The sequence below is a fragment of the Cebus imitator genome, unplaced genomic scaffold (genome assembly GCF_001604975.1).
Source record: "Cebus imitator isolate Cc_AM_T3 unplaced genomic scaffold, Cebus_imitator-1.0 Scaffold45, whole genome shotgun sequence".
NCBI classification, from domain to species: Eukaryota; Metazoa; Chordata; class Mammalia; order Primates; family Cebidae; genus Cebus; species Cebus imitator.
In genome coordinates, this window is record NW_016107360.1 from 10,976,696 (window position 1) to 11,000,746 (window position 24,051).

A 24,051-nucleotide genomic window follows, 5' to 3' on the forward strand; every position below is an offset into this window, starting at 1 on the left:
ACAGACTTAATGAGAGCCAAATCAAGAATGAACTGCCATTCACAATTGCTACAAAGAGAATAAAATACCTAGGAATACAACTAACAAAGAATGTAAAGGACCTCCTCAAGAAGAACTACAAAACACTGCTCACTGAAATAAGAGAGGACACAAACAGATGCAAAAACATTCCATGCTCATGGTTAGGAAGAATCAATATTGTGAAAATGGCCATACTACCCAAAGTAATTTGTAGATTCAATGCTATCCCCATCAAGTTACCTATGACCCACTTCACAGAACTGGAAAAAACCACCTTAAACTTCATATGGAACCAAAAGAGAGCCCACATAGCGAAGACAATCCTAAGCAAAAAGAACAAAGCTGGAGGTATCATGCTACCTGACTTCAAACTATACTACAAGGCTACAGTAATCAAAACAGCATGGTACTGGTACCAAAACAGAGATATAGACCAATGGAACAGAAGAGAGGCCTCAGAAGCAACACCACACATCTACAACCATCTGATTTTTGATAAACCTGACAAAAACAAGTAATGGAGAAAGGATTCCCTGTTAATAAATGGTGTTGGGAAAACTGGCTAGCCATGTGCAGAAAGCAGAAACTGGACTCCTCTCTGACACCTTACACTAAAATTAACTCCACATGGATTAAAGACTTAAACATAAGACCTAACACCATAAAAACCCTAGAAGAAAACCTAGGCAAAAGCATTCAAGACATAGGCATAGGCAAGGACTTCGTGACTAAAACACCAAAAGTATTGAAAACAAAAGCCAAAACAGACAAATGGGATCTAATTAAACTCTAAAGCTTCTGTCCAGCAAAAGAAACAATCATTAGAGTGAACCGGCAACCAACAGAATGGGAAAAAATTTTTTGCAATCTACCCATCTGACAAAGGGCTAATATCCAGAATGTACAAAGAACTAAAACAGATTTACAAGAAAAAAAAAAACCCATTCAAAAGTGGGTGAAGCATATGAACAGACACTTTTCAAAAGAAGACATTTATGAGACCAAAAAACATATGAAAAAATGCTCATCATCACTGGTCATTAGAGAAATGCAAATCAAAACCACATTGAGATACCATCTCATGCCAGTTAGAATGGCGATCATTAAAAAATCTGGAGACAACAGACATTGGAGAGGTTGTGGAGAAATAGGTACACTGCTGGTGGGAGTGTAAATTAGTTCAACCATTGTGGAAGACAGTGTGGTGATTCCTCAAGGACCTAGAAATATAAATTCATTTGACCTAGCAGTCCCATTACTGGATATATATCCAAAGGATTATATATCGTTCTATTGTAAAGACACATGTACATGTATGTTCATTGCGGCACTGTCTACAATAGCAAAGACCTGGAACCACCCCAAATGCCCATCAATGATAGACTAGACAGGGAAAATGTGGATATATACCATGGAATACTATGCAGTCATAAAAAACGATGAGTTCGTGTCTTTTGTAGGGACATGAATGACTCTGGAGTCCATCATTCTCAGCAAACTAACACAAGAACAGAAAATCAAACACCACATGTTCTCATTCATAGGCAGGTGTTCAACACTGAGAACACATGGAGACAGGGATGGGAGCATCACACACTGGGGTCTGTTGGGGGGTGGAATAGGGGTCGGGCAGCAGTGGGTAGGAAGTTGGGGAGGGATAACATGGGAAGAAATGCCAGATATAGGTGACGGGGGGGAATGGAGGCAGCAAACCACATTTCCATATACAGTATGTACCTATGCAACAATCCTGCATGTTTTGCACATGTACCCCAGAACCTAAAGTGCAATAAAATATATATATTTTTAAAAAGGCCTTTTCCCCTCAGTGAATAACTTACGTTATTTCCACAAGTATTAATACTCATTAGTAGGGAAAAGAAAAATACGCCCATCAATACTAGACCTTGCCACTAAATTTTATCAAGCTGATTAGCAAGATGTTCCAGCTCCTCAATTAAAGACATACGAACATTTCCTTTTGTTTATGCAGCTCACAGATGCCAGTGCTAAATCAGCCCACTTCAAATATATCACTGGGGTTTTGTGTTATACTAAGACTAGACATCAAATCAACAAAATGTGTGGTCAATCAGACCCTTAGTAAAACTTAGTTTGTACCTATTTCTGCATGTTGATGGACTCCTACTGAATTTCAGATGTAGATTTTAACTTCTGTATACTTTTAGAGGGTCTCTTAGCCATAAAGGCAGAAAATAAAGGCATAGCTTTAATTTAATGTTTGTAATCCCAGCTACTCAGTAAGCCAAGGCAGGAGAATCACTTGAACCCAGGAGGCAGAGATTGCAGTAAGTCAAGATTGTGCCACTGCACTCCAGCCTGCGCGACAGAGTGAGACTCTGTCTCAAAAAAAAAAAAAAAAGTTCATTGTGGTAAGTTTCAAAGTTAATACTTGCATATCAAAGACACAAAAGTTTATGAAATTACAATAATTTATGATAAAAGTAGAATTAAATGTTCCTATTTCTTAAGGAATAAAGATACCCTTCTTCACATGCCAGATGGAAATAGAATTGCAATTTAAATTTTTTTAAATATCAGAATTCATTTATACATGTTACATATATCATCATGATATAATTATAAAATGTTGAACAGGAAATTTGTTTCTGTCAAGTAAATCAGAAGAAAAAAGGCAAGATTTTATGACTTTCTATTGTTATTGTTACAAAGCAACAGAACTTCCAATTATATAAATAGAAGTACTGTCACTTTAACATAGTCAAAATAATATTAAAAGAGAAATATGCTTTTTCAACATCAAAATACATTTTATAATTTTCAAACTGAACATATATATCCTCTTTTTTTCCTGCCAATAGTGAAGTTGTGGAGAAGTGGAGAGCAGGGTGGTCAATTTCAATGAAAAATGTTATTTCTCTGCCAAGTTCTGAAAGTTTTGTTAGATTATTTAATTAAGCCCAATTTTTTACTGACTTTTGTTATATATTGAAAAGATATTATAAAAAATTAAAATCACATGATATAATAACCTGTCAATGACTTCGTGGATCAGGGCTACTTGTAGCTCCCATTTACTACATGGTGCTCGTGTATTCTTTAATCAGGGTTCAGCAAAAGCCCTGAAAGGAGATACTAAGAACTGACAATCCCCTCCTTAAAAATGGGGAGAGACTAGTTTTATATCATAATGTTGATTCAAGATCATACAGCAAATAAGCAGGAAAAAAAACCACACACACACACACACACACACACAATAATTTGGAACAGGTTCCTAAATAGGCCATCACTTATGGGCACCTTGGAGGGGTTGGTAATACCACCAAGTTGTAGAAAAAGCATAGCTTTGGAGCCAAAGAGATCTGGATTAAATCCTTGCTCTGCCTCTCAACAGCTCTCTGTTGACCTCTCTTGTTTAGACTACTCCGAAGTCATGCTAAATGGTCCTCTTGACCCAGACTACTCTATCCATCCCAATCCATTCTCCGTAATCCTATTACAGGTACTTCCTAAAAACCAAAAATGGTCATATAACCCTGTGCTTGAAGGTCATATTCAAAATAAAATCTTTAGCAAGGCCCTTATTCTCAGAAGGTTCTTATCAACCTGGTCTAGTTCACTTCTTTAGCCTTATGTGCTCCCTCCCCTCACTCACTCCAAGCTCCAGCCTACATCCCATCTTTGATCCCATCCACATTCTTTCATGACTCAGAAACTCTGCTATTCCCATTTTACCCTTCTTCTCTGTCTTAGTCTGTTTGTGCTGCTATAACACCCAAAACTGGGTAATTAATAAACAACAGAAATCTATTTCTCACAGTTTTGGCAGCTGACAAGTCCAAGATCAAGACACCAGCAGGGTCAGTGGCTGGTGAAGGCTGCCCTCTGCTTCTAGATACTACCTTGTTGCTGCATCCTCCAGAAGAGATGAATGCTCTACCATCAGATGGCACAAAGGCAAAAGAGGGGTTCCACAGCTCTCTCTAGCCTTTTTTATAAAGAGACATATCCCATTTTTGAGGGTGAAGCCCTCATGGCTTAATCACCTCCCCAGAGCCCCAGCTCTTAATACAATCTCCTTGGGAGTTAATTTCTAATATATGAATTTTGGAGGTACACATACATTCATACCATAGCATTCAACCAACAAGCTCCTACTCATTCTTTCAGGCCCAATGAAGTATTCTCTCCATCAGGAAGTCTTCCTTAAGTTCCCTAGGCAGTTAGCTGTCCCTCCTGATCGAAAGTATCTTATTTAAATTACTTACTGTACTACATTGAAATGGTTAGTTTACCTCCCAGTTCCCACCTCCAACCCCACAGCATCCTTCACTCTCTCACTGATAACAACAAAACCCAAATTGTGACCACCTCTAAGGATCCTTGGATCCTCAATGCCTACTAGCTACCAAGTGTTTGAAAAAATATTTATCAAATTTAAAAAAAAGAATGAGTAAGTCAATGAACGAATGAATGACTTGAAGGAAGTCTGAACATCTAGGACCTAAGAATTTTGATAAATGAGACTCATGACAATGAAAAGAAAAGGGAGGAGATGAAAGGATGAATGAGATTTCATAAGCTGTTAAAATATATACTGTATGTATTTGTTACTTAAGTGTCCCAAATGGCTATAAATAATAAATACAGACAATATTTATAGGTACAATGGTAAGTGCAGTATTTACCTTACATGTTGGAACTACTCATTCTAAGCCACTACTATCTTGATAGGTCAATATGTTTTTTTGGAACACACAATATAGTAGAAAATGTGAACTATGTATCTGTCAAACAGTAATAAAGCACACTTTAACCTGTAAGTGGTGTCAACTCCTTCTGTGCCTCTATAATCCATTTATCTAAATCCTACTTAGTTGGAGGATGATAGTTCTCATATATCTAGATATGAGCTCTTCCCATTAGGTAAATGGTTCACACATACACTAAATAAGGCTATACAAACCATATCTAATTTCACTAAAGAAAAAAAAATTGACATATTTTCCTGATAAGAAAAAGACAAAGGGGAAGGAAATTGGGATTATGCCAAACAAGTGATTAAAAAATGATTTAAGGGACTCTGTTTGGAGTCCCTTAAAAGAGAGGAACTGGCTAAGAATTTCAAAGGAAACTGCCAACAGAAAAAAGAACCACTATAAACAAATCTAAAATTTCACTGGAAACAGGAGGCTACAAAGTAAAAGAGAAAAATTTAAGGAGATAGAAGCCATATCTTCATACATCAACATGAAAAAGGAATGCTAAAATGGTAATTTTTTAAAAGTGGAAGTGTCAGAGGCGTTTAAACCAGAGCAACTCCATCTTGAATAGGGGCTGGGTAAAATAAGGCTTTGACCTACTGGGCTGCATTCCTAGGAGGTTAGGCATTCTTAGTCACAGAATGAGACAGGAGGTTGGCACAAGACCTTGCTGATAAAAGGATGCAGTAAAGCAGCTGTTCAAAACCCACCAAAACCAAGATGGCAATGAAAGTGAGGCAATGAAAGTGATCTTTGGTTATCCGCATTGCTCATTATATGCTAATTATAATGTGTTAGTATGCTAAAAGACATTCCCACCAGTGCCATGATAGTTTACAAATGCCATGGCAACAACAGGAAATTACCATATATGGTTTAAAAAGGGGAGAAACCCTCAGTTCTGGGAACTTCCCACCCCTTTTCAGGAAAACTCGTGAATAATCCACCCCTTGTTTAACAAATAATCAAAAGTAACAATAAGTGTAAACAGCTGAGCAGCCTATGCTGCTGCTCTGCCTATGGAGTAGCCATTCTTTTTTTACTTTCTTAATAAACTTGCTTTCACTTTCCTCTATGATTCACCTCAAATTCTTTCTTGCACGAGATCCAAGAACCCTTTCTTGGGGTCTCAATTGAGATTCCTTTCCAGTAACAGAAAAGACAGAAAGGGCTAAATGGATCACAAAGTAGTTAAAATGCAAATTACAAAGAATGTTACTAACATTAGGTCTCATCAAATAAGAATAAAAATGAACCCAAGAATTCAAGGTTGCAGTGAGTTATGAGGACACCACTGCACCCAGCTTGGGTGACAGAGTGAGGACCCCTCATCTCTAAAAAAGAAAAAAAAGGAATGTAACTCATATCCAAATAATTCTAATTAAAATGTTTTCATTGAATATATTATATCAGTGTTTGAAGTAAATATTAGCATGCTTTGGGTTTTGGGAAAACTCTTGCTAATCTTTGGCCTAACCATTATTATATGCCAGTCAGGACTAGAAATGGAGGAAACACTGACATTAGTATTCATTGATTCTTAAAGAAATTAGAAATGAGAAGCCTAATTGAATCAAAGTCACAAGGATTTGAAACCTCCCTCCCCTGGTATGGTGTAAAAGAGGATATTTTGTGGAAAGGTAATATCTTGATCAAAATTTACAATATGATACAAAACCATATTTCTATGATAATTGTAACTGAACTTGGACTCTAAATTTTCTGACCTACTTCACTACTGACGCTTAGCAGAAGAAAGATGCTTGTTTATAGCTGTTTACACAGTTTATACTTCACTAATGCGATTAGTACATTTGAACATACTGTAAATTAGTGATGGAATGCAAACTACCTACTAAATTAATTAGTTAATCTCACTAGCCAAAAGGTAAGAACAACTTCTAGTATTAGGTAAGTATTTCAGACTTATCTGAAATATGACAATCTTACTGTAAGTTTTTAGAACAGAGGAAAAAACCTCTAAAAACTGTAAGTAAAGTCAAATAAAAAAATTTCCAAACAACACTGATAACAATTCCATAGGAAAGCTTACACTCAGTGATACTTTTGTCTTTTTCTCCTTAAAGTGTCCTTTCTGGAAATGAACGTTATTTCGATATAACCTTTACTTTATAATACTCAACTCCTAGCCTATTTTCTCTAGAACAAAGCGCAACTCAGAAAGCTTACAATCTTTGCATTTCATTATTTTGTGGCTTCATGTGTTCAAATAATAGGTTTATGTGAACTGGGACTGAGATCTTTATTAACAATGAAGTTACAAAATGTATCTTATTATTTTTAAATTAATGTAGTGACAATAGTGGTTAAGAACATGGACTCTTAACCATACGCCCTAGGTTAAAATCTCAAATATGAGCTGGGTGCAGCAGTGTGCACCTGTATTCCCAGCTACCTGGGAGACTGACACAGGCAGATCACTTGAGCCCAGGAGTTTGAGGCCGTAGGGTGTGATGACTGCAACTGTGAAAAGCCACTGCTCTCCAGTCTAGGCACCAAGGGAAGACTCTGTCACTAAAAACAAAGGAAAAAAAATTCCTAGATCTGCCATTTTCCAACTCTGTGACCTTGAACAAGTCATTTAACCTCTCTGTTCTCAGTTTTCCTGAAAGTAAAATTAATGGTGCCAATGATAGTACTTGCAGAGTTGTTGTGAGCTAAACAAGTTAATATAGCTAATGCACTTTAAACAGAGTGCTTAGAAGAGTGCCCAGTACATAGTAAATTCTATATACATGTTTGCTGTTATTCCTTAAATCTGTAAAGAGAGCTAAGAAAGGGGCTGTGCATATTTAATTTTATCTAATTTTCATTTAAAATATTTAAGGAAAATAATCTATTTTTCTGCCATTGAAACTCTCACAGCCCTATGTTCTTAACGTTCCCAGAAATTCTACAACTGTAGGCTGGAAAATAAATAATTCCTAAGATAAAAGGCCAGGCAGATTAAAGTTATTTTACTCTCTTTTCTAATTCAATACAACACAATTGTTTTAGCTGTGAGGGCATTTTGGTATTTGGAGCATTTGTCAAATAATGAAATGAATCAAATTAATAAGATTATAATTGTTAAAATACTCAGTTATTATTTATCTGGTCATCTTCAGTTACTCTGTACCCAAAAGAGAAGGAAGGGATGGCCAAAAAATTCTTACACAATAGTAGTTAATATAATTGGACACCAACACTACCTTTATCACTTCCATAATAATAGAATACCGTTTTACTGAGAGCACACCACCGTTTCTGCCATTCAAATCCCAGAAAGCTGTGATCTGCAATAAAGAGGGGAAAATGTAAGGCCATTTCCTTACTGTAACAGAAAAAGTTAGTTAATATGATTTCAAAGCTTCCTTTGAGCTCTAACATTCTATGACTAATTTGTATCTTCTTTTCCAAGACACAAAACAGCAACAAACCAACAAGCTAAAGAGAATAAAGTAAAGTAGCTATGGGGCTGCCATACTTACGGGAGCAACAGCATGGCTAACAACGTTTTCTGACAGGGATAGTCAAAGAAGCATCTGACTATGCAATCTTGAGATAACTGATCCATCTGGGTCTCAGTTTCTCATCTGTTATAAAAAGAAGCGGGGGAGCTAACCTAGATTATTTCTGTTATTTCTTCCAGTTTTAAAATTCAGCCAAGAAAGGTAAGAAAAGCAAAATGATATATAAATAGAAAAGCCCAAAGGGACTACCAGAGAGATAAGCAGAATGGTAGTGAAAAGACTGTCTGCTTTTCATTTCTTACATTGTAACACCACCTCCATATTTCATGTCCATTAAATATTGGTGTTGAAAGAGTGAGACCATATGGTCAACTCCCAATTATCATAACCGATGGAGAGGAACACTGAAATGAAAAATAGACAATGGCAGACAAGATGCCAGGCTTGATCTGAACCATGGTGCATGCCAGGTCAGACACAGGAGAACCTGCTGCTGAGCCCAGTGAGATATTGGTGAGAAATCCCATGCTTAAGAATATAGTCACGGCCTGCAGCCTTCCTTTAAGAGGCAGGAAACAGCTCCTGAATAATTTACAAATAATCAAGGTTGACAACTGAAAACATGACCTATTGTTTTCTAATTAAAATTTATTTAAAGCTAAGAACTATATTTTGTGGTCTGGATAATGTCATCCAGATTTTCTTACAGTCTTAAAACTCTTCAATAACCTAAAAAGAACATTGCCTCCACATATATACTACAAACATGCTCTATCTAAGGACGAAACCATTTTTAGATTTTTTCATTAGAACCTAAAGTTTACCTTTTCTGCGTTTTTCAAGATAGCCAGCCTTTAGAACAAGAGGAAGGTCCTGTGCTGCAATTGGAGGAAATTGGGCTCCTGTAAGAAGTTGGAGAGAGAAAAAAAAAAGCAGTGGGTAATCCATTTCAGAAAAAACAAGTGCCAGATCTCATTAGATTCAGTGTGCTTTTAATTACTGAAATTGTTTAAATCTAAGTCTATCAGCCTTGTTTCAGATCTATTCCATAGATTAATCCCCTCTATTACTCCCATAAGTCTCAAAAAAAAAAAAAAAAAAAAAAAAAAAAAAAAGTTCTGTACTCCTATATCTTAATATAGCCTCCCAAAATACAGGACTAAGAAACTATTATAAATAAATGTAATAAATCCCTGAAAGAGAGGTTAAGAATTTCAAATAAATCATAGCTTCTTTATATTTATATTGGATTAATTCTTTAAGAATTTCAATGTATATTGACTCTTACCTGCATAATCCCTATTCCTACCAAGTAAAACATAAAATGCTTTTCCCCTAGAATCAAATGCTGAAACTTGTTTTTCTGAGGCCATAGCAAATATTCTCTGTTTGTATTCACAGAGAAACCTTACAGACATTCCACTGAGTGAGTATGCTTTAGGTTTTTCTAGGTAATTTAAGAGTTTAAAACTAGATAGATCTGATAAAACTATTACAAACAAATACTGGATTCCTAAAAAAAAGTTTTTAAATCAAGCTAAAGTAAAGTTGATTATTCACGGTCATGGATGATAGGTTACTCAATTTTACAAGTGTTCAATATTTTTGTAAACTTCATTAGAAATATAATAGTTATCCTCAGCATTTTACTAGAACTCTAGCAAGTGAAAATAACCAATCAAAATAAAATTTGTATGGAATACATCCAGTGGAAATGGTTTTGGTACAGCTTAGGATAGAAAATGTGTTGAGTACAAACATAATTAGAATGAATAAGATCTAGTATTTGATAGAACAACAGAGTGACTATAGTCAACAATAATTTATTGTACATTTTAAAATAACTAAGAGGCTGGGCGTGATGGCTCATGCCTACAATTCCAGCACTTTTGGAGGCTAAGGAAGGAGGGTCTCTTGAGCCCAGGAGTTTGACACCAACTTGGGTAACACAGTGAGACCCCCATCTCTACAAAAAAATTTACAAATTAGCTGGGCATGGTGGTACATGCCTGCAGTCTCAGCCACAGGAGGAGGGGGGTAGAGATGTGGGAAGGGGGCCTAAGAGTTCAAGGCTGCAGTGAGCCATGATTGTGCCACCACACTGCAGCCTGGGCAATAGAGTGAGACCCTGTATCTAAATAAATAAATAAAAATAGAAATGAAATAACTAAACAAATATAATTGGATTACTTGTAACACAAAGAAAGGATAAATGCTTGAAGGGATAGATACCTCATTTACCCTGATGTGATTATGCATTGTATACCTGTATCAGAATATCTAATGCACCCCATAAATATGCCTACTATGTACCCACAAAAATTAAAAATTAAAAAAATAGAATGGGTTTGATAGAAGTTTATTATACACAAACTCATCACAGAATTTTACCAACTTTTTTTTTTTAATATCATGGGGATCACAGTAGCTATAAAGTCATGAATATTTTTTCTTAAGAAATAAAGATTAAAATTAAGAGTACTAATTTCAGCTCCATGGTGGATCAATTTCACTCAGTAAACACAACATAGTATCATTAAAACATATTTAAAATATTGCCCTGGTTTTGAAATGTATATGAAATTTTATGGAAAGTCAGTGTACATATTTTAATAGCTGTTCAATAAATGTATCCAGTTTTTTTTTTTTCAAAATAAACTTGGTACATATAAAGGTATAAATTATTTATTATAGTATATTGTACATAAAACAAAAATTACAAATGGAAACCTTATCTATATAAACAAGTCCTGCTCAACCACTAAACTAAGGTGGATATTTGTGGTATGATTTGGTCTTATTAAGGGGTAGTCCCACAACTCTCTCACTTCCATTGGGCATAATAAATGCTCTTTACATACGGAATGGATGCTCACAAAATCTTAAGAAGAAAAGTTAAATTATTCTGAAAAGAAATGGGTACCCTTAGCATAGCTTTCAACTCTAAAACGTTACTGATCAAAAAGAAGGAGAGAGAGAGATGAGAAACAGGGAGAGGGAAGAGGAAGTTGGGGAAAAGGAGAAGGAGGAGGGAAATTAGAATGTACTAGCATTCAATATACACATAGCCTGAGTTTTTTGCTTTAAGAAAAATGTTGGTAAAATTTCCACCTGATACATCACAATAAAATTTGATGTCATAAGCAATACTTATTCCGAATTCTAAATTCATGCTTTGATTTCATCCCTGGGGGTGGGGAGTAAGTTTTTTTTTAACTGAAACTTCATTTTTTTAAACCTTTATTGCTATTTGTCCAATATCCAGGATTTGCTTAATAGCCATGTGAATTCTTTAAAACACAAACGGTATTTGGTTTGTACAGCACCATGAGCATATGGACAATACTTTTTGATGGTAGGAATGGAAAATCTGTTATAAGATTCAAAAAAGTCATAATTTCCTTTAAAAAAAACCATGAATTCTAACATAATTTAGACCTCATATCACTGTACCTACAATGATTAATGCTATGTCATCATTTAGGAAGATTCAGACTGGTATAAACAAGACTATAAAAATATAGTCATAATGATATATGAAGAACAGGAAATTAAGGCTAATGTAAGCCTATGTGGCAGGCAACAACAAAGAGCTGTCACATGTTTGCCATACACTGAAATTACATTATCTCACTATGCAACACAGCCAATTATACAACATTCCGGCATATTCTCAGCTTCACTATTAAAATTCAAACCTTGTCCTAAAAAAGAGTTTTGCCCTGGGTCTTAGTCCTTTAGCACACAGTAGGCATTCAGTAAATGTTAGCTTTTATTAACTATTACAGTTAAATATTGTTATATGTTACTATAACTGTAACTATTAGTTCAAATGAGTGGATGCTAATGTTAATATAAGACAAAGTTGCTCAGAGAAAGTTAATCAGAAAGAAAGACAGGAAAAAGCATGATTCAGCAACTATACAAGTTAAGCATTGTGGCTACTTCCAAAGCAGTTAAAAGATGTCCTTTTACTTAAGTGAAAGTGGTTAATGAAAAAAAATTATATCCTACGGGGAGAAAAAAAATTAACCCATATTTTAGGGATCAGACTATGCTACAGTAATTTATTACATGGCTTTGCTTAAGTGGCCACAAACATTCAGTACCCAAGGAAATAAGGTACAAACTGAGAAATACAAGTTTTCTTTTTATAAAATGGGTATATATGTCTTATATGATAATCCTACTTTTCTCAAGCAGCTCAAAATATTAGACATTAAAATTGACACTGTACAAGGGCAACTAAGCAAGGAATGGGTCTTCTTTCAATGTGCAATTCGAGAATCTGAAGCATTCAAAATGATAACAAGGTCACGATGAAGTCAAATAAACAAGTATCAAGTGCCTATATTCCCAGCAATTCAGAAAAGAAGACAATAGTGAAATCCAAACTTCCCTATATTTAGGTTGATATTTTATTCATAAGGTAACTGTTTCTAAAAGATAATTCAAGAATTCTAGAATGTGCCTTAAAGCTTTTGCCTTAAAAACAAACTGTATATAGTAGACATAATACAGCAAACTTCAGATCTGGCTACTAGAATTTAAAAAGCAGGGAAAACATACAAAGTATGAAAATAACAAATTATGGCCGGGCACGGTGGCTCACCCCTATAATCCCAGCACTTTGGGAGGCCGAGGTGGGTGGATCACGAAGTCAAGAGATCAAGACGATCCTGGTCAACAAGGTGAAACCCCGTCTCTACTAAAAATACAAAAATTAGCTGGGCATGGTGGCACGCACCTGTAGTCCCAGCTACTCAGGAGGCTGAGGCAGGAGAATTGCTTGTACCCAGGAGGCAGAGGTTGCGGTGAGCCGAGATCGCGCCATAGCCCTCCAGCCTGGGTAACAAGACCGAAACTCCATCTCAAACAAACAAATTACCTAAAACTACGGTGTTACCCACTCTTGATGATTTTATTAAACAGGCCGGGCGCGGTGGCTCACGCCTGTAATCCCAGTACTTTGGGAGGCCGAGGCGGGTGGATCACGAGGTCATCCTGGTCAACACGGTGAAACCCCGTCTCTACTAAAAATACAAAAATTAGCTGGGCATGGTGGCGCATGCCTGTAATCCCAGCTACTCAGGAGGCTGAGGCAGGAGAATTGCCTGAACCCAGGACGCGGAGGTTGCGGTGAGCTGAGATCGCGCCATTGCACTCCAGCCTGGGTAACAAGAGTGGAACTCCGTCTCAAAACAAAACAAAACAATAAAAAAAAAACTATCTTTTTTTCTTGAATACAGGATGAAAAACACTAGAATGCTTAAATGCCTCAAATATCCTTAAGAAATGTTTTATATTTTAAAAGGTTTTAACAATTAAAAATTATTTCAAAATGAAAATTATTTTAATTTCAGAGAAAAATATGAACTCTGTGGTAGGAGGTATCATTCAGGCAAATTTCAGGTGTTAGGTTGGTCAGGTCTAAAATCAGTCTTGGCATTAACAGGGTAGACAATTGCATTAACTGTATGTAGGACAAAGAAAAGTAGAAAAAAAATGTGTCTAGACCACAGAAGCTTCACTCAGAAGACAAAGCCTAGAACAGCATACAAGTCCCTTGAGTAGGTGAGGGAATGAAAGTGACAGAGAGTTGGGGGAGAGAAAGAGCTAGAGTTGAGGAGAAAGAGAGGTCTAATGGTCCTTTCTTTTTTATACCTCTTTTCTCAAATCTAAATGAACAAATGTTAATTCACAATTTTGTCCAGTATTGGGTACCTCAATACACTATATTCCTGGGTCTTCCCTAACATTGATGTGTCTCCTAATAGACTCCTCCCTGATACACACACACACACACACACACACAATATCCCAGTCTGACACCTCTTTAAATGCATTAATTATTCTAAGACAGCATGAGACATCACTACCAAAGTGCAATGATTCAGAGAATTTTCAAACTAGAGATGTTTTCATTATTTTTAATTTTTGATATACAACTTCAGTGATCAATGTAAATGCTAGACTTCTAAGGAAGCCAAAGCCTTATTTTTACTATTTTATCATAAATAAATCACATTATTGGCTTCATTGCCATACGTTCACTCTTCTTTAATCTCGACTTTATGCAAAGTTACGACTGGGTTTCTGAGTTTCACCTTTTGCTACCTTCGATTTTCCCTTTTTTAATTGGCATTTATATAGTTTTCAACATGAACACTAAGCTTTCAACTAGTGTAATTTTTCCTACCACCTATATGCAACTGAAGTTTCCTTTTCCCTTATATTGGAAAAGAAAGGAAAGATACTTTTAAGAAGATTGTTATCATTTGTTAAGAATTTTCACTCTGAGTCAAGATGCTGACCATTTAGTCAAATATTCTGTGTCACCACATGATGTGACTGCATTCCCTGAACTGCAAAAAGTAAAGAATAAATTTGTTCTCAACCATACAATCATATCTTTTTTCCTGTCAATTCATATAAATAAAGCATCTACAAATTTATCTAAGCCTTTTAAAATTCTTCATTTTCACCTAATAGTTGTGATACTGACCTCCATAAATTGGCCACCTCCTGGAGGTAGATAGTGCTTCCTTTTTTCTCTTCTCAACTCATGTAGTAAAATTCCAAAAATGCAGCCCAGGCTGGAGTGCAGTGGCATGATTTTCTTACTGCAACCTCTGCCCTCTGGGCTCATGCGATCCTCCCACCTTGGCCTCCTGAGTAGCTGGGATCACAGGTGCATACCACCATGCTTGACTAGTTTTTGCATTTTTTGTAGAGACAAAGTTTCACCATGTTGCCCAGGCTGATCTCAAACTACTGGGCTCAAGTAATAGGCCTGCTTTGGCCTCCCAAAGTGCTGGTATTACAGGCATGGGCCACCATGCCTTGCCAATAGACCCATTTTTTAAAAAAAGTATTTACCCACTTAATGATTGCTTTATATTTAAAACATATATTAGGCTTCGATTCTCCAAATATGTTATTTCATGATGGTGATACTTTCACCTATCCACCCGTGGTTATTTTATTATCGAGATTAGCTTCTCCAATTCTAGTTCATTTTTCTTAAGAAGTGGTAAAGAGAATGCAAGTACATTTTCAGGTGCCACTATGTCATAATACCAATACAAACCCAATGCATTGTAATTTTGTACAAAGGTAGAGAAATGCTTTCTGTTTTGCTTCCATTATCCTTCCAGTTAATGTCCACTATCTTACTGAAATTTTTGGCTGAAGGGTACATTCACTACTTAGCTTTAAGAAATAGTCCATAAATAAGCCTCAGTTCCTAGAGCTGTGACTGGCTCAGAATTCTTCATTCCACAAGTGCAGTTTAATTTCACTTTAATAGCACACATAAACTTAGATGCTATTTTCCCTGTTTCTAGAAATTATGTAATAGATACAAAGATGCAGGGATGCAGACACTTTGTTTCTTATTCTAATCTCTTTTAAGTATAAAAATTCACTAGCAATCTGCAAAGTAAACAAAGAACCAAAACAAAGTAAGAATACTATGTGCCAACAAAGAAGAGAAATCTACACTTAGCTTGGATATAAATATTAAATAAAAATTTTTAGTGGTGTAGCACATATCCAGAAGCTTAGCTTTACATTGATACTGACTTCAAAATCCATGGCAGAGGTTAAATCTGTAATGAAATCCCAATTTTATACATTTTTTTTTTTTACCTTAAACATGTCACTTAGCCTCTATGGACTCAATTACTTCTTTTAAAATCTGAAAAAATTAGGTTCAATAATCTCCAAAGCCCTTCCAATTTTCTAGGACTTCATGAAATATATCCAGACTAATATTTTTCTTGTACTTTCTTTCAGTAGCAAATGGCCAAGGCCCAAGGTGGATTTAAGTTTCAATGATATCAATGTGGAAATTGTTCACAACATATTTTTTGTAGAACTAGTAATTTCCTTTACATCTTGCATAGAACTGTTTTATGCCATTTAAAAGTTTCATATCCATCTAGAACCTTGGCCTGAGAGGAAATATATAAATTAAATATTTTTCATATTTGAATAATTCTCCCCTCCATGTGGGAAATTTTGAATTTCAAATCTGTTTATCAGTATTTTTAGTAGCAAAAAGAAAATATTAAATATTCAACAGGCATCTCAAATAACCACTGCCATAACTCTAAAAGAGGACAAATTATGTTATTTTAGCACAGTCTTTTCAAAAAGCTTGTTTCTCATCGTAGCACTACTACTTTCTTCAGACGGGATTCACCAATTCACCAATGAATATACTAGTACTGGTGATCTCTAAGCCTATCATGATTATTTCTTTTAAGAAAAAATAAAAAATCTCACACCATGCTTTGACATAAAGATGGTCAACTCTGAATTAGAACCACAGAATTCTCAGGAGGGTTATTATGCCTTGGGGAAAAGGCTTTAAAAGCTGATACAGCAGCCCATGTGACTACACTGGGGTAAAAGCAGAGGTTACAACTCAAGGGTTTACCATCTGCTAATCTCCTCCCTCCTCTGTAAAGTGGCCAGTCATTTTGATGTCTACCAAGCAAAAACAGAATAACCATGAGGATAATTCAAGTTTGCCTTTAACTCTAAAGGAGTTGGAGTGGCAAATTCCACTATGCCTTCTATAGGTCTATTTTATATCTCTTCCTCCTCTCCTCTCCTCTTCCTCCCTTTTCTTCTTCTCTCCTTCCTTTTTCTCCCCTTTCTCCCCTTCCTCTTTCCCCTCCCCCTCCTCTCCTCTTTTCTCCTTTCCTTTCCTTTTTTTCTTCCTTCCTTTCTTTCTTGCTGCTACTAATTTTTGTAGAAATCTACCAAAATGTGAAAAATTCTAATGGCAAGGCTCCAGAATAATGAAAAGAAACCTGAAATCAATTGTGTTCACTAACATCCATTAAAATAATGTTCAAGAAGTCACAGATCAATAGCATATGTGAATTATATGACACAGAGTCCAATTATCCTTCTCCATTCATTTAAAACTGCTTCTTTTACTTTAACATACACTTATGTATATGACCAGAAGCTGAACTATCTTACTACATATCTGAAGATTGCTTCTTTAGATAAATCTTTAATATAGAACTGCTGTCCCTTTCTCATAAAAGTAGATGTAAAAAAAAAATCTCTTTAAGATTTCTAGTTCGTTGGTCTAACGATAAACCACCAGTTATCACATTGTTAAAATATATTACACTTGCTCCTTATATTATTTTTAAATATGGTTTTTATCTAAAAATTCTAGAGTTATTAATTTGTGGAAAACCTTATAAGAATCTCTCCATTATTTCCAGGGAAGATAGCATATCAATATACTGAATCAATCATTTAAAAATAAGGTTAACTATGAGAAATTTTACTTTAGAGACAAGACTACTAGTTTATATATTTATAATACAGAGCACCCTCTGTGTTTTCATATTTTGGCAAAGGCTACTTTTAAATAATAGATCTTTAGATTCCACATAAAGAATTTAAATCAAAATTTACCTTCCACATAAAATAACTCCTCAGCTACTCTTTATCTGCCTATATCGTTGTCATCTGCTCTGCAGCAAGTAAAGCATTAGATTCAGAAAAATAATAGTCTTTTTAAAAAGTCTATAATACACACTTTAAGAAAATGAGATGCAAGCTTAAAATGGAATACATTTCTCCTTAAGTTAAAAATGTAATTTTAAATATATCAAAATGTTCACAGAATCTAAATATTATAAAATTAAATATATACAATTATGAACTGGGTTTTAATTTAATGCATCTCTTTACCACAATAAAGGTGCCCCCAAAGTGATACTGCATTTTAGAATCATGTTCAAAACCCTGGGTTTGTATTCAGATTGCAGGTTGGCTACCAGCTCTGTGACTTAGCAAGTTACTCACTTTCATTAAGCTTTAGTTTTCAAATCTTTCAGTGTAGGTAATAGGAAGGCATACTATGGAGAGTTACTGTGGGGATTTAGTAGGAAAGCACTTAAGAAATGTTACCTCTTATTACTACTGCTATTTTTAAAAGGCAACTCAAATTTGCCACAAGTCCATTGTTCCATACACAAGAAAAAAAGAAAGATGAAAATATAAACCACTAGAAAGAAAACATGAATTATAGATATTTGGCGCAAAGCAAATCTGATGCATGAACAAATATTTGACAGCATTATGTGTAGTAAAGATTAGCATAAATGAAAAGGAATGCTCTTAACTCATATATTAAACAATATTTTACCAGTCTATATTATGTGCCAGGCTCTTTTCTAAATATTACCCAAAGTAGAAAACTAGAAAACATAAACTCAGCTTCACTGAAAATTTGTTGATGGCATTTTAAAAGAAAAGTCAAACAATTTATGTATAAAATTTAAACAGTAGGTCGGGCACGGTGGCTCACGCCTGTAATCCCAGCACTTTGGGAGGCTGAGGCAGGCGGACCATGAGGTCAGGAGTTCAAGACCAGACTGGCCAATATGGTGAAACCCCCTCTCTACTAAAAAATACAAAAATTAGCTGGGCATGGTGGCTCATGCCTGTAATCCCAGCTACTTGGGAGGCTGAGGTAGGAGAATTGCTTGAACAGGGAACTGGGAGTCAGTCGGAGGTTGCAGTGAGCCGAGATCCACTGAACTCCAGCCTGGGCTACAGATTGAGACTCTATCTCAAAAAAAAAAAAAAAAAATTAAACAGTAACAATAATAGGTCCTCAGCTGGGGGCAATAATTCACACCTGTAATTCTAGCACTTTGCAAGGCTGAAGCAGAAGGATCACTTGAGGCCAGGTGTTTGAGACAGCCTGGGTAACACAGTAACACCCCATCTCTATAAAAAATGTATTAATTAGCCAAGCATAATGACTCACATGTGTAGTCCTAGCTACTCAGAAGGTAGAAGGATCGTTTCAGCCCAGGAGTTCAAGGCTGCATATGATAGTACCACTGTACTCCAGCCTGGGTAACAGAGTGAGACCCCGCCTCAAATAATAATAATAAGTCCTATTTCTTTCTTATCTATGCTATCTCTGTATCAAACACAACTGTTTCTATTATCTCTACACTATAAGCTTAAATATTTTTAAGTGCACTATCAGTGGCATGATTACAAATAGAAGCACTACAACAGTTAACATTTATTGAGCCTTTACCATGAGTTAGGTAAGATGATGATACCAATCATCATCGCATTTCATCATCATAGAACCCTAAGAGGTAAGTATTACTAATTCTGTATTACCAATCAGAAATCAAGGTCACACACAATAAGTGGAGCCAGGACCTACCCAAAAGCCAATTTTCTGAAATGCTATGTTCCACTGATGATGGAATAAGTGAATGCTATCTATAGAAACCGAGTCAGACAACATCATTGCATTACTTTTCTATGGCGTTAAAGCAATCACTATTATTTAATATTAGTTCCCTAAGTGTAATATGATATATTTTAATATACCATATTTTTTTTGAGAGGGAGTCTCTTTTGCCCAGGTTGGAGTGCAGTGGTGCAATCTTGGCTCACTGCAACCTCTACCCTCTCACCCCCGAGTTCAACAATTCTCCTGCCTCAGCCTCACAAGTAGCTGGGATTACAGGCATGTGCCACCACAACGAGCTAATTTTTTATTTTTAGTAGAGATGAGGTTTCACCATGTTGGCCAGGCTGGTCTCAAACTCCTGACCTCAGCCTCCCCAAGTGCTAGATCACAGGCATGAGCCACCACCGCACCCGGCCAATATACCATACATTTAAAATGTGGGCTCTTGTTTCATTTGTAAGATTTTGGCTCAATTTCGCTTCTTAAAAATGTATTTTTGAAATACTTCCATTTTGGTTTAGAAACACATATACACAAACGTGGAACAAATTAGTAATGGGAAAAATGATGTTTATGGAAGGAAAAAGAGGCCCCTTTTGTACACAGATTCCTCTAGCAAACTGCATAGAAATAAGAAATAAGTATAATTTAGTTTGAATTCTTTAGCTTCTTTCCACTCAACTATGCTTTATTTTTACATAGGCCATACGACAATTCTTTCATTAATTTACTTATTTTTGCAACAGGTTTATGTTGTGTATTTTGAGGTATAAATTTTTAAAATTATTTTCAGATTATAAGTAACATTTTAATAATTTGTAATATTCTTTAAATTCATTTTTATTAATTTATTTTTCCTATTCTTTATACAAAAAGTTGAGGGTCACTAATAATATAAGATTATATCTTAAGTGTCTGAAATAGGAATATCCAGAGTTATAATGTCTTCTACATTGTAAAGTATAATAAAACTTATGTTTTTTATTTGTCTTAGGAAAAAGAATAGGTACATAAACAATTGTCATTCTTTTCCCATCTCTCAAAATAACCTTATTATTGAGGGGTGGTTAATATGAATAAATAAATAAGAAAAATAATAAGCGACAAATGCATAGTTTGAAAACTATCACATATGAAATTATTTTATGACTATTATTTTAATAGCAAATTGCTGAATTAAGGCTCTCACTCTATTTCACAGTCCTACTCTGATTATTTGATATACTAAATTGAGCTTGATTACTAAAGCAAATATATTCCCAAACATTCTTCATGCTTTAGTATTCATAAATAAATAGTATACCTGTTTCTATTTAAGAAGAAAACTATCTAATTTTTTTATTTAAATCAAGAAGTTTTGGCACTTCCCCTCTTCTGTCATTCAAAGTACCTACCTTGGTTTAAGGAATTATAAGCATCTTCTTAAAAACATATGTGTATGTAATCCTTCTCCCCTCTCTCTTACAGACACACACACACAATTTGTTTTCCTTCCACCTAAAACAAGAGATTTTTTTTATAACTTTCTTTTTTCAGTATAGATATGAAATTCATATATTCTTATCTATTATGATTGTTAATTAAGTAATATACTGCCTCCTTCTCCCCCCAAAAAGCATTTCACAGGCATTTGTACAGATACACTTGGTGAGGCAAATTAAAAGCAAACAGAAGCTATCAGTGTGTATACACACGGGATGGGAGGGAGGGGGAAGATGGAAGATGGAAAAGAAGGGAAGGGTAAGAAGGGGGAGGAGGGGAAGTGACAAAGCAAATACCCATATAGAAAAATGCCAATGTTAGGGGAATTGGGGTGAAAAGTATACAGGAACTCTTTTTGTTATTCTCGTAACTTTTCTGTGTCACTATTTCAATTTTTTTTTTTTCAAATCAAGGCAAAATTAGAAGTCAGAGTGGAACAGAAAACAACTTGGAACTACAAAGTCATTTACACTTGTGAGGAGTGGGCCAAAAATTTAGTTATAAGCTTTATAACAACCAACAGGAAGCAAAAAACACAATAAAGTATATGAGCCATTGTCCATAAGATAAATAAAGATCATTGTTCAGGGAAGAAAACACAACTATTTCTGGCTCCTGGTACTGAAATAGAAAGAAATTTATCCCATGTGTTCTGAATGTCCTCAATAACATTTTTATAGTATATAAAATAAAAGTTTGATAGGACTGTTTTGTATAGCATCGTTCATATTGAGCCAAAAGCCTAATGCCAAAGTGAAATTCAGTAAAAGCAATTCTAAAGAATACAAAACTAGGAGACCCAAATAGACAGCTAGCTCCCAAACAGCTTTGTTACACTCAAGGAAAAGATCATAGAATATATATAAGAACAGAAACCCTGCACAATTTTCAGAGAATTATTCCAAAATCCTGTTTGCCTTGATTAGACTTCTGGTAAATATTAAATCTCAAGAAAAAGCTCCATTCTCTGCAAGAAGCTAACAAAACTCTTTTTTGTTGCAGCTTAAATCAAGAGCCATATCCTTGAATAAGCTGTCAGGCTGGGGGTGAAATTAATACACTTATTTATCAATTTACAAAGTTTAATGACTTTGTAGGGACATAAACCTGGATGAAGATCATCTTAACACAAAAACAAATCAGCAACTGACCTGTAAAGTTCTAATTCAGTGCCAAGACAAGTCTAGCCTGTAAAAATTTTAAGCATATGCCTACTTTTGTAGCCACAAAATGTCCACAGAACAACATGTTACTGAAAGTGATAAAATGCCTGAGTCTACTCTTCAGTATGCACTGTTAACCATATGTACACCTGGGTAACTGAAAGGATTATAAAGCATTGTTATCCATATAACTGAGTAAATTACTAGAGAATTCATACTCAAACTTCAATATTAGAACAGTTCATGTGTACCAGTTTTTCTTCTTACTCTGGAAATAAAAGCATACCACATGCTTAATCCTTTTCCTGATCCTTAGTTTCAAAGGGGAGTAACTTTAACAGCCATTTGTGAGACTGGCCGGAAAGGCAGACATAGGCATTCATGTGGTATTTACAATATCAGGCTAAAATAATTGTCATAAGTATGTCTTTTTCACTAGAATCTGAGGAAGGGGATCATAGGCTGAAACTTGAGTGTGCATGGAAATCACCAAGGGTACTTTTTTCAAATGTAGAAGTATAATTTTAAACAAAATCACCTATATAGCTCAGAATGGTATATTTAAAAACCTTGTTTTGTATATAGGATTTGTAAAATATGCTCTAAGCTAACGTTCACTGCAAAATAAAAAAATCAATACATAGATAAAACATAGTTCTGGAATCAGTACAACACTGAAAACGGAACAAAAATGCCAGAAATATAAATGATAATGCAGATAATGATTTTTATGTATAACAACCTAACTTTGGGGTCATTAAAATAATTTGGTAAACATTTAATACACCTTTCACAGTAGTCGTGAGAGAGAGAGAGAAGAGAGAGGGAGAGAGACTCGCAATAAAAAACAGTATTAAGCAGTCAGTTACCTCCATGTGTTTGTTCATTCATCAGGCAGTTACTGAGCACCTAATATGTGCCAGGCACTGTGATGAGGCAAGAGGTACAGCTACAGTCCTTGCCTTTGAGAAGCTCATGATCAGTTGCTATTCCCCACTAATAAAGAGATTCAAGAAACCAATGAGGAAGGAGAAGAATGAGAGGTAAGATAACCATAAGAAATGACTAACAAAGGGGCCATACTTGTATTTATTTTCCACTTTAGTATCTACTTTCCCAATTACACTCCCGTTCAGTTCTCAACTTTGTAACCATCAACATGAAGAAACATAATAAAAAGGAAGAAAATTGGGACAGAATATGTAATATTAAAAGTGCCCATTTAGCTATGTGATTTTAGCATATTTTTAAAAAAGGTAGCCGGGAGCGGTGGCTCACACCTGTAATTCCAGCACTTTGGGAGGCTCAAGCGCGTGGATCACTTGAGGTCAGGAGTTTCAAACCAGCCTAGTCAAGATGGTGAAACCGCATCTCCACTAAAAATATAAAAATTAGTAGGGCATGGTGGCATGCGCCTGTAATCCCAGCTACTCTGGAGGCTGAGGTAGGAGAATTGCTTGAACTTGGAAGGCAGAGGTTGCAGTGAGCCAAGATCACTCTGTTGAACTCCAGGCTGGGCAAAACAAACAAACAAACAAACAAACAAAAAAAACCTGACAAATATAGAAACTGATATTTACTATAAGCAAGACTTCAAAAGGCAATTAAGTAATACGTTCACTGTGTGGGCTATCTCACTGCAGGGTCTGCCAGAGCTGACACAGCCATGGTCTCCTTTTCTCCCAATTAAGAGTTGTCATTACCAGAACAATTTCACCAAGAAATTTTAACTATTTAGTTCAAATTAGAAATGTCAAAATTAAGACTCTGAAAAAGAAACTCATGGAATACTTAGCACAACAAAATGACTGCTAACAAGACACAACAACTGATGTGCTGTTCAGCTACACTTGAACATCACATCAAGAGCAGTTCAGTGCTCCCTCATTTGCCCTGTAAGGCAC

General features: G+C 35.4%; 1 protein-coding gene across 6 annotated transcripts in view; it reads right to left on the reverse strand.

Moving 5' to 3' along the window:
- SKAP2 (src kinase associated phosphoprotein 2) overlaps window positions 1-24,051 on the reverse strand; it is a 225,285-nt gene that overhangs the window by 79,506 nt on the left and 121,728 nt on the right. For all 6 annotated transcript variants that reach the window (XM_037737925.1, XM_037737924.1, XM_017527033.2 and 3 more), the window contains 2 exons: window positions 9,067-9,144; window positions 7,982-8,065 (listed from right to left, as the gene is read on the reverse strand). In XM_037737925.1, the coding sequence (XP_037593853.1) occupies window positions 7,982-8,065; window positions 9,067-9,144 (162 nt within the window). The remainder of the gene's footprint in view (window positions 1-7,981; window positions 8,066-9,066; window positions 9,145-24,051) is intronic.